At 33.6% G+C, this 12989-nt stretch overlaps 1 protein-coding gene across 5 annotated transcripts in view; it reads left to right on the forward strand.

The window, feature by feature from the left end:
- The window catches only part of LOC150098167 (CREB-regulated transcription coactivator 1-like), a 526148-nt gene that overhangs the window by 286131 nt on the left and 227028 nt on the right, over window positions 1-12989 (forward strand). For 4 of the 5 annotated variants that reach the window (XM_090405999.1, XM_090406001.1, XM_090406002.1 and 1 more), the window contains one exon: window positions 2898-3133. In XM_090405999.1, coding sequence (XP_090262125.1) covers window positions 2898-3133 — 236 coding nt within the window. The remainder of the gene's footprint in view (window positions 1-2897; window positions 3134-12989) is intronic. The other variant, XM_090406000.1, reaches the window with a different exon arrangement.

Genomic DNA, 12989 nt, shown 5'->3' on the forward strand with positions numbered 1-12989 from the left:
ATGCTCTGAAGGTCATTGAGAAAGCTTAGCAGTGTATGAAAGATCACCATAAGAGAAATCAGAGATAAGTGTGACATCATATCCAGAATGCCTTACATTCAGTTGTCTGGAGTATTTATGTTGAGAAATTGTTAAATGAACAAGAAGCAGCAGAACAGTGATAGAAAAAATTTCAGAGGAATGTAAGTAGAAGTACGTATGAATACTTGCAGTAGGAAATCCATCAAAAACCTGATGTTTTAAAACAGCTAAAAGAGATAATATTTGATCAGAAATGCTCATATACGGATTTATAATACAGTTGTATAAAAATTTTACAGTGGTTGCACTGCATAATTCAGAAAGCCTCATCAGAGTTGAATTCTGGGTGGCAGAAGTCGAAGTTTCATAGTACCTTCTATTTAAAAAAAGGAAAATAAAATGGAATGTGAGAATTGCAAAGGAATTTCCGTACTGAATGTTTGAGATAAGATTTATGCAAGCACACCTGAGAAGAGGCTAAGAAAAATTGTGGAAGGGAAGATCAAGCTGGCTTCAAACCAAATAAAGGTTGATTTTCATTTTATGACATATAGTTAAGGAACCATGCAAATATAAGGATCTGTATGTAAGTTATGTAGATCTGGAAAATGTATATGACAAGATTCTAGTCTGTAGACATAGTTTTATTTAAGTTGTAAGTTAGCAGTTCGAATTGAAGGTGCAGGAAGAAGGCCTGATGTAAACTCAGGTACAAGACGAGTGCATATTATCTCTACTGTTACTCATCCTGTTTATCAAGACTCAAAAACTATGCAAAATTCTACTTATAAGAAAAAAAAAAAGTACTTCCTAAGACTCCATATCCTTTTAGTGATATATCCCAGTAAGTCAATAGCAGTTCCATAAAGTGATTAAAGGTGCTGTATTGTTGTTTGGAGAACATTTCGTTTTGTATGAGGACCATTCCAAGAAAAAAAAGTCAATAAATAATATGAATAGGAAGAACAGTAAAAACAATATTAATTTTTTTGGAAAATATAATTTATTTTAATTTTTGTTACCAGAATAATTTTTTATATTGTGAATATTCTTCTGTATTTGCAATATATATATATATATATATATATATATATATATTTATTTATTTATTTATTTATTTATAAATAAATAAATAAATAAATAAATAAAGCCCTCCTCGTGGTAGCATGTCAAGAATTCCAATGCGCTGCCCAGCCAATTCACTTTATTCCCACTCCTTTTGTTCTTCAGACGATCTATTACAGAAAGAATTGCAATATATTATTTCCTCTTTTTTATCTAATGGATATGAGAATTCCTTCATCAAAAGAACTTTGAGTAGTTTTGAAGAAATAATGACAGAAGAAATAACGCATATTCCTATTCCTTATGTGCAAGGAATTAGTGAACGCATAGCAAAAGTTTTAAAATCACTGAATATTTTTCTTGCCTTTCATCCATTCAGAAAAATCTCCACCTTTCTCACTTCTCCAAAGGACATGCTTCCACATCTCAGTTATCCAGGTGTCTACCAGATTCCTTGCTCTTGCTCTTGTGGATTATCTTATTTCAGACAAACGGGAAGATCTGCCTTTATTCGACTAGAAGAACACCAGTCTTATATTCAATACCTTGAACCTGAACAGTCTGGGCTTATGGAACATGCCATCAACACTAGACATAGAGTTCGTTGGAACAAGACAAGAGTCCTTCACAAAAGTCGGTTCCTCATGGAACGGCTTTATAAAGAAACATGTGACACTTCACTCTCCTAACTTAAAGATCCGATGGTTTACTTCTATCCCTTTGTGGGAGATAGTTCTTTATAAATCAGCTAATCTTTCCTAACATTTAATTGTGTGTATATATATATATATATATATATATAATTTTTTTTTTTAAGTTAGGAAATTTATTGACCTTTTTTTAGTTATTTTACAATAGCTACTTAGGTGGTGCCTTTTGGAATTGTCCGTTATTGTTTAATTAGCTTTATACATGTACTGAAGATGCCTGTGATACTCAGGCGAAAATTATACTGATAAATAATATTTTACGCGAGTTAATTCCGTTATTATTATTTTAATTATTATGTCTACTCACGATATTTCTTTACTGAATCATTGAATCACTCATTGCGTGTTCTTCATAAACCTCAATAATTAGCCAATGAATTTCAGCTGCTTTAATGTTCCTTGTATTTAAGAAATGGATAACTGACCTAATTTCACATGCGGTGAGCGATTAGATTTTCTTAGACATTATAAACTCACACCACCAAGAAGTGTACGCACTGCGAGAATGTCTGAAAATGGCACCAACGCCTTGCTAAGGAATCAACAAATTCAGCACGCATACACACCATTGCAATTGCAGCGCTGCAGTGAAAATATTTAAAAACAGAACTTACTTTCTGGATGTCCCTCATATTAGAGAAATACTCTTGATAGATGATACTAATGAAATTTCTACAGGTGCGTAATCTTGACCAATATTTGTTGAGTCACCTCAATTTTGGTTCGAGCAAAATGATGTTGCAAATGCCAGCTGTCTACAGTTACAGAAACAACTCTTGATTCAGCTACCATGATAATGAATGATGTCATAATACAAGAATCTCATATTCATATTTTTATATAGGTAATCTGTAAATAGCATTTTTTTTTAAAATCTTATCTTTAATGTTTTAATTGTAGTATAATTCATTGATATCTTGCGAGAAGTTTGGTAATATGAAGATTACATGTTGCTAATTAAAAAGAGGTAAACAAACACACAGCACAGTTTTATCATTTTCTTTATGAGTAATCTGCACAACTAGAGCAATATTTTGTTTCTACATATGTTTTTTCTCTTTACTGACAGCATTGTGTGAGTTATGTTTGTTACTGTTTCAGGGCCTAGTGTCAGTGGAGGGACTTTAATTCAAGCTGGTAGTGGTGGTGGTAGTGGAAGTGGCAGTAGGCATTCAAGTCCAGGACCATCTCCATCTCCCTCTTCTCGGAGGCGGCACCATCATACTCTTACTAATCTTGTCATTGGAAGTGGTAGTCCACGTCATCATCACCATTCAACACAACAGCAAGTACGTTTTATGCCTATTAGGCATGACCCACCCCGGATTACAGTGGAGGTAGGATAGACACCAAAGATGGCTCTTGAGAATGATTTACTCCACACACATTTCTCTCCTCTACCCCAATCTCCCCTAAAACTTGATTCTAACTTCTCATATTTTCTTGGGTGTGCAATCTTTCCTTTATCTAAAAATATCTATGCTTATTTGTGATGCAAGCATCTATCATATGAGCTTCAAATTATGTGTTAACTTAGGAATGCATGCATACTGTTTCTTGAGAGATTTGTGCATTAATTTTAGATATGAGTTTCAGTTATAAATTAAGTCATTAACAAAATAAGTTTGCACCAAATGAACTAGAAAGCTCACAGAGAGAGAGAGATGATTGTTTTGAATTATAGTTGAAGAAATTAAGCTGTGAGACCAGTGTATTATGTTTATTAATTGTGCGTGTTCTGGCCTGTTTGCCTGTTTTGTGTGATGAAAAACCTAATTTCTGGGAGGAAAAAAAAATCCTGCCTCCTCCATATGTGACTAATTCATGAGAGTTAAAATAGGAAAACCATAATCTTGGATTATATATGAATAAATGCTAAGCTTTATTGTTTCACATGTAGCAGGAATAAATATAATGCAAATCACCAATCATTCCCACTGCTGATTCAAAGTTTCAGCATTCTTTCTCCACCTGTAAACTTTTTAGAGTTGAAGTAAGAATCACACAAGAAGTAGTTCTGAATTTTTACATTTTATACATCAACTTGTTATCTTGTCTTCAGTATTTAAAGGAACAATTTACATTCTTTATTCAGTATGCTGTTATCAGAGTAAGCTTTTCATTTTTCAGAAATTGATTGCTTTCCTTTAATTATTATAATCTCTCTCTCTCTCTCACACACACACACACTTTATAAACCCAGAACATTGTTTCTTCATGAATGAAGTAGTTGAATGCTTCAATTTGATTATGAATATTATTAAAAGAAAAGACAATAAATATCCATCATTATTTTATGTCATGCCTTCGACACTTTAAAAGTTTCAAAAAATGATTAAGAGATCATGAAAATAAAATCCATTAGCATTATTATGTAGTGCAATATCATTATCATGATATTGCACTACTTAAAAGAAAAAAGTATTCAAGACCCTGCCCAGAAGCCCTTATATTTACCTTTTATTAGCACTGATTAAGGATTTTACTCATGTAACAGCTCTTTTGAATTTGCAGTTTTCTTCAGGCAGATTTTCTTCAGTCATATATATATATGTAACAGGGCTTGAAGGTTTTTTTTTTTTTTAAACAAGAGATCAGGCTAAGTAGGATCATCACTAGTCGACCAAATTAGTAATGATTGTAATGTATCCTGTTTATATTTATTTTTTGTTGTGTGTGTGTATATGTACATGTGCAATCCATATGATAACCTTAATAAGGTTGAAATGTCATTTAATTAGTTTTTATTTCAAATTGAAGTTATTACTCTGGCATGGTAGCAGTATCTTTTTGCCATAACATTATGTAGTTTTTTACAAGCTGTCCCTAATGTGTTCAGTTTTGTTATTGAGGTTTTTCATTGGCTGTTGACTGTCCCTGTGAGGTGAAATGGTGCCTCTTTATTAGAACAATTTGGACAGATAGTATTTTCTATACCATCATGTCATAGCAGAATTTCTAATAGAACACTATCATTGCTTGTAATGTTATTCAACATATTAAGTTGAATAACATATAAGAACGGAGAGCAAGACTTTTTTTTTTTTCTTTCAGAATATTCCATATGACTAACTGCAGTAGGTGCAGTTCACGGCTGTTGGTTTCAAGAGATACATTGAAAAACTTTCCAAACCCAGTCATCTGTGTTTGCACCAATATCTTGCTCTTTTTTTTGTAGATACTATTCTTGAATTTTATTCACATGTAGAGAGTTTTTTTTTTTTTAGAACTTCCTCTCACTCTTGAACAGTAATCATGGATATTGTGGAATGGAATTTGAGCATATAAAATACTTTCTGGGATTGAAATGCTATTTTGCTACTATATTAACAGTTGCATTTTTAATGGTAACTGGGTGTTATCTCGTATGCTTAAAATGAAGTTCATTTTCAAATAAGCATTTTATTTATTTATTTATTCCCCTCCCCTTCCTAAAAAAAAAAAAACTATTCAAATAGAGTGAGTTCCATTTCTGTATTTATTTTCGGTTTTTGTACATAAAAAATTCAAACAGCTCAGATTATTTGCATTTATATATAGTACCTCTGTTGTGTGTGTGTCTGTGTGCATGCATGTACATCTATTTTCTTGTTAAAATTTTTACCTTTATAAAAATCCTTTCTTCTTTATCAACCATTTTCTGCTGGATAAAAGTCTCCTATATTGTTCCTTTCTGTGCCACTTTTTATATATTTAAAAGTAAAAAATAAACTTTTATAAAGTCAACAAGCTATTATATTGCCATGATAACAAACTAGTTACCATAAATCATTTACACCATTGAACTGTATGTTATGTGATACCACTGGTGTATACTGGATTTTCTGAAGGTGAGAGAGTTATCTTTTTTGTATTTGTTTTCAGTAGGCATGTTTGGTATAATGAAGGCAGTTGCCAAAATCACTCAAAAAAAGTAGTGTATTCTATCATTTTGGGGAACATAATGAAGTATATTTCTTCTTTATACGCAGGTACAGATCTTTTTATCCTTGTTACATGTGCTACTGGCATTTACATTTAAAATTAACTGCTAGGTCAGTAATTTAACTACTTTTATGTATATCATAAATTACTTATTTTACAGCAGGAATTATTTCACCAGTTTAATATCTCCCCATCTTTACATCCTTAATATAATGAAATAACTTTACACAGGCCATATCTTTGTTAAAAACCCAGATTTGTAGACAAAATCAGATGTCTTTTCTTGAGGTGACATACACCTCTTGCATTGACTCATCCATAGTATCCTCAGTCTCCAAAAACTTGTTAGTGCTCAAGACATTGCTTTTCATCTGCACAGCTGCTAATTCTATATTAATACATCCATCATTAAAATGCTCTTCATTATTTTTGGGGTAATTTACCAAAAAACTTCTTAAAAATTCTTGATTTTATTCAGTGGAGGACGTCCAGGTTAATTGACATCCCCATCTCACAATCTCATTCTGACTGCTTATGCACAGACATTCTGTTTCTACCATGTGCCTTTTCTATAGGTATTTTCATGAGTGCAGTTCTACTCAACTGGCTTTCATCATTTCTCAGCTTTTCTCTAAGATTGTTCAAATGCAAGCTGCTACTGACCAATTTTAATTTACAATTGATCTTCACTTCTACTGAACCAACTTCATCATCCTCTTTAATTCTCCCTACTTCAAGAACAGCCTTCCTCGTTTTTTGAACTGTACAACCTCAAATTCTTAGAAAATCATGAATATGTTCATGTCACTCTTTTAGAAAACTTCATATATATCTTACATTCTTCAGTGTGTCAGATTAATGTTAAAAATTGTAATAGAATTAATAAAATATTATTTAAATGTTATATTTCTCATTTATTGCAGAATATATATATATATAATAATTATTATTATTATCTCAAGACCCTATGGAGTTAAAGACTCATCTAGGAGGTCCTTTTGTCATGCACACAGCTCATCATACTATGCCTTAAACACACTCAAATTCTTTGCAGACACCACACTCTCAGGCAAAGCATTCCAATCATTCACAACTCTGCATGTAAAAAACCTGCTTCTCACTCCTCTACTCAGACCCTCCTTATACAGCTTCCAGGGATGTCCTCTGGTTCTTCCCTGATCTCCCACCACATGCTGTAAAACCTCTCCAACATTGATCCTATAACAACCCCCTTACTAACTTGTATGTCTCTATCATATCACCCCCTCCCTTTCTTCTATCCACTAGCCTCTGTAAATTGCATCTTCTCAACCTTTCCTCATATTCGACATTTCAGAGATCAGAAACCAACTTAGTAAGTCATCTCTGAATCTTTTCCAACACTCTTCTTCCTTTTGAAAACCAGGTGACCAAATTTGTGCACAGAAGTCCATGTGTGGCTGAATCAAACCTTATATAATGGAACAAGAATCTCCTTACTTCTACAAGTCTGTGTCCTCTGCATCATTCCCAGAATTCTTTGTGTTGTCCTCACAATTTTGGCAGTGTGTCCCCTAAATTTCAGATCCTTATCCACTATCACCTCCAGATCTCTTATTTCCTCCACCTCCAACAATATATCCCCACCAAGCATAAATTCTGCATCCCATCTTTGTTTCCCAAATATTAAAATCTTACATTTTGCAACATTGAACTCATATCACCATTTCTCTGCCCATTCACTCAATTTATTCACATCTTCTTGTAAGGCCACATCTTCTCTGTTCTTCATAATTTGTCCCAACTTTGCATCATCTGCAGACAACTGAATATCCATATCCAAATCATTGCCAATGTCATTAACATACAGGTTAAACAGCAATGGCCCTAAAATCCTTGAGGCACACCACTAGTGACTTTCCTCTTCCAGGATATTGCCCCTCCATACACAACTTGCTGATACCTATCAGATAGCCAATCTCTGATCCAATGCACTAATCTAATATCCAACCCCATCTGCTCTAGTTTGACTATCAACTTATCATATGGTAATCTATCAAAAGCCTTTGCGAAATCTAAGTATACTACTGTGTAACCTGTGTATCCCCTTTTCTCTGTCCAAGGAAGGCGTCACCTTTTTATAATAAGTAAGTAGGTTACTAAAACATGACCTCCCTTTAGCAAATCCATGCTGTCCATCAAAGATAATTCCATTGTTATCAACTCACTTCTCCAACAACTTAACCACAACACCTGACACACAGATAGGGCTATAATTTGATGCCTGAGTTCTATCACCTCCTCCCTTATGAAGCAGCACAATCTTGCCCTCCTTCCACTCCTTTGGAACTTGACCCAGTTCAAGACTCATATTAAAAAAATATGTCAAATCCCTGGCACATTCCTTCAGAATATGAGATGCTATATTATCAAGTCCCACAGCCTTATTAATATGGTGTTTGCTTAATTCCCCATATACCTCTTCCTCACTCACAGTCAGTCTCTCCTCCTCCTCATCCACTGCTCTCAAACTCTTCATGATATCGCATTCACAAGAATGAAAGACCTTTATGAACTGCTCATTAAGTATCTCCACTATATCTTCTGCAGTAGTTGTCCTTATACCATTTTCTCCAATCATTGTCATCTTTCCATAATCATTCTTTTTTTGCAAGCTACATTTTGAAAGAACTCCCTAGGATTCTTTTTGGCTTCATTAGCTAACTGCTGCTCATACTTCACTTTTGCTACCCTTATCAATCAAGTCATGCTCCTTGCCTGGTCTTCATGATACTCATGGAATTGGTTATAATCACTTCTCTTATGCTACCTCCATAATGCCTTTTTTCTCTGTATCACATGCTTAACCTCTTTATTCATCCATCTCACACCTACCTTATTTAACCTTCTGACCCTTGGAATACATTTAGACATTGCTTATACTAGATAGTTCTTGAATATCCCCCAAGCTGCATTGATCTCTTTTCCAGCTAACTCCTCATTCCATCCTACACCTGCAAGCTGTCTCCTTAGCTCTTCATAATCACCAGCCTTGTAGTTCCACATATACCCTTTTCTCGCAGAGGTCCTCACACTGCTGGCAACCACCCAGGTAATCACTTCATGGTCATTCTCACCAACTGGAGGGTGATTTGACACCTCATTTATAATTACATCCTCTGATGAGATGATGAAATCCAAGACCTTCAATCCTCGTGTGCCCTCTGTTACTTACTGTCTGAGGTAGTTGTACCTCAAAAACTGAAGAAACTCATTTTCTGTACTTCCATTTGCTATCTCATCATCCCACTCTATATTGCCATAGTTAAAATCACCCATAATAATCACTCTTTTCTTATTTGCTTGGCTAATTTGATTAGGCATATAGCACTATCATTCACATTATCAGGTCTATAACAACATCCAACTAAGCATTTCATTCTATTCACCTCTGCCTCACACCACAAAACCACTAGCACTATTTCCCTCTTACATCTCTACTTTGTATGGACATAACTCTTTCTCTATCATCAGTAGCACTCCCTCCCTTTTTACCCTTTCTATTCACGAAACACATCATACCCTTCCATCTCTATTCCTGTGATAAGTTGAAGTTTAGCTGAACTTTTTCTTCTGTCACTAATATGGAGTCTATTAGTAGTTTCACTAAACATTTTCTGAATTCATCTGCTGATAGAATGCATGTTATTAAGGTTAAAAACAAGATATTTTCGAAGAATGATAACCTTCATCAGTTGACCACACTTTGTGATTCTGCTCTGTCTCATTCACATCATTTCAAATCTAAATTTTTATTTTCTAAGGCACTGTTAATTAGACACACTAAATCATTCTTTATATTTGTATTTGTCAAGGTCTTTTTTTTTTGTGCTGTCTGCCTTTTGGAATTAATTTTAAATGGCAGCAAGTAAGACTGACCAATTCTGTATTAAATGGCCAAATTGCAAATATCAACAATGTTAAGTTGGTCTCTAATATCTACATTTTTAATATGCTTCCACAGATGAATAATTTTCTTCAGAACTCTCATAACGCTGGTCTTGTTTGGTGAATAAACCAAAGTTGAAGTTTAGCCATTTCCTAAAGTCTGGCCATCTCTTGAAGTCTAGCCACTCAAATGTCATCTCCTATTCTTTTTCCTCTCTCATATTGAATATGCTGTCTTACACTGCTGCTTAGTGTATTGGTCGAGTTTTCTCTTCCTTTGTATAAATGTATTTGTCTTCCTATCACACTTCCTATTTCGATTCATTTTCATATTACCTATTTTAATTGAAAACATCCTGTACTGAAGCAAAATAATGATCTTTAATTTACTTTAATTAGCAGAGCCACATAGAAATAACATGTATGAACCATGCATGTTCATATATGGTTCTGTTTACACCATTTAATTTCATTGTTTTGAACTTTTATGTTTGATCTCATTATATGGATTTTCAAGATAAACAGAACCTCAATAGGGATCATTATCTTAGTTCTATTTCTTGACTTTTTTGTAATGCAAAAATGCAATCTTGTCTTTCTCTTTAGAAATTGTGTGCATCCTGTCTTAACTTCATTTCATTGAAACCACTTCACATATACTTCATTTATTAGTTCCAGCTTAGAACAACATAGTTGATATCACTATATTGAATAGATATCAGAGAAACAGTTTGAATAATTCTAAGTGCTATAGTGAATTTTGGGAAAAGTATTTTTCCATTCCACTCAAATGCCATCTCTTGTCTAGGAGATTGACAGCCATGATGTGACTCATGGTTGACTACAGGTCTTATGACATGTGATGAGAACCTTATCTCTTCCACCTAAGTATTTTTACTTGGAAATTAATTATCTGGAATAAATACTCCAAAGAAATGTATTTTGAGAGGATAACTATACATTTACAGTCCTCAACAAAAAACATTAAATGCACCTGTTAAGGATAACCAAATATCCTTAGTTACAAAGTTTCATTTGAATTATTAGCCTGTGTGCAATCTTTATACTAGACATTTCTGGTCTTTTTTATGGGCTCTTGTATTGGCAGAAATATAAATATGCTGTAATTTAATTATAAACCAGCTAAAGGCTGCTATTTATGTATCACACAACGGTGAGTAAATTATTGTTTATTGCTTCTGTATTGAATCAAAATTAAAGTTCTCTTTTTATGCTTAATTATGGATAGCCAAATGTACAGAGTCTTCAAATGAAAGAAGACAAATTTTGTATATTTTCTTTTATTGGATATTCTATTTCAAATTGCAGACCAGTCAGTGTGGAAATTACTCTTCTAAAATTAATTTTTCTTGTTCCACTTAGAAATTATTCTTTCTAAGACATTGTTATCACTTCCACATACCTGCTTTTTTTATTGCAAGGTCCAAAAAAGCATTTTATAACTAAAGTAACTGTTTTATCTCCATAAGTAATTTGAATGGGAGCAAGGTTTTGCCTCTCTGACCATTGTATAGAGAATACTGTTCAAAAGAAATGTAAACACAGGAGCACACAGAAATTCCTTACCCTTTTATGTGCTTAATTGCACTAATATAATTGCAGACTTGTAGATACTGTTGTGGAATACATTGGGTAAGTGGGGGGAGGGAGTACCATCAATTATCTGCTTTATATAAATGCTAAGGCCAGAAAAATACTTTTTAAACTATAAAACAGAAATGTTGCACTGTCATGTGCACAATTTTAGTCAAAACTCAGGGCAGGCAACTAAGCACTTTATTTCATTTGAAAGAGTCAAAAATTCTATGGAGGATAGCATATCAATGGAATAAATGAAAATGATAAAACACAGGAGAGAAAAAACAGTTATGTATGTGTGCATGAAATGCTAAAATGTTTAAAACATTCTTGTCTCTTTTCATAGTTTTGGCCTTTTATTGTTATTTTTCATGTCAAATTGGCTCCCGCAGTTATAGAGTTTAATCAAAGAGTTGGATCTGTTTAGAAGTATAACATAGTGTAAAGTAAAAAGGTGGCTTCGATATCATGAATTTCAATATCAGGGTTTGATGCCATTTTGTTTCATAATGTGATTCATGTGGTTGATGAAGAACAGTGATTGCAAGCATTCTTTGTATTAAACCAGATTTTACATCAAACCATTTTTCTATACTTGCTTAAATTCTAACTGCCTATTAGGCTAGATATTGCTCTGTATAATGTCCCATTTGCATATATAAATGTAGCATTTTAAACAATTTTTCCATTGACACTTTATCATATACCTTTTCCCACTATAAAACTAGTTAAATACAGATTCCTGTTATATTCCTCAAAATTTGACAGATTTGTCTTAAAAGGAAAAATCTGGTCCTGACAACCATTACCTGCAACAGAGTTTGCTTGTTCTTTTCCAAGATACTCTTCCATAATTTTTCATATATCTTTTCAAGCATGTTTGTATAAATCTTAACAAGAATACTAGTAGGCAATTCCTTTGTGATTCCCACAGTCAGTTTTATTTCTGTTCCTTATGGACAGGTGTTCTGAGAGCTGTGTTCCAATCATTTGGAATTAGATTGTTACCAGGCTTTCTCAAGTATGTGTTATAGTCACTGTAAACTTTTATGCTTCTGTATTTAAGTATTTTCAATCAAATACCGAGTTCATAAGGATGATGGCAGTTATAAAAAAAATATAAACCACATGTGGAAGTGTTACAACTATTGTATGGAAAGTTAAGTGCGAATATAAGGAGAAAATCTGGCTTTGCAAGCTAAAGAATTTTATTGTAATATTGCAAGTAAAAGAAAGAGTGAATGTGAAAGAATAATTACTGAATGCAGATGGTATGCCGATGGCAGATGCAGAAGAGATTTCAACTAATAAGTGTACATTTTGTTAAAAGCTATCACCCATGCCATATACAATGTAGAGCTCCATGCTAGGATTGTTGTAGGTTATATGCCATCCCTAGGCAAGCACTACTTTGCTATCCCTAACAAAAAATGTTTTTATTGTTGAGATACAATTTTGCTGTTTTTTGTCTGTCTCCAAACTTGCCAGTCCTAGGCATTGCTTTAATTGTTTGATGGGTTAGGACAGGCCTGGTCCACACTACCTTTAGACTAGATGAAGAAACTTGTATGTATGAGAAGAGGGTACTAGAGCTGTTGTATAAACTGAATAAGAATTCTGGAATGAGACTGATGGGATAGCAGTACAAATGGTAAAAATTTGAGTGCTCAGCTGAACTGTGTTTATTGACTTGGCTGTATAATTTGTTCTCAGCACACAGCAGTGGAAAGAATGTACGTTAAC

The sequence above is a fragment of the Typopeltis vanoorti genome, chromosome 16, assembly GCF_054136105.1.
Source record: "Typopeltis vanoorti isolate ZY-2024b chromosome 16, IOZ_Tvanoo_1.0, whole genome shotgun sequence".
Lineage (NCBI taxonomy): Eukaryota > Metazoa > Arthropoda > Arachnida > Uropygi > Thelyphonidae > Typopeltis > Typopeltis vanoorti.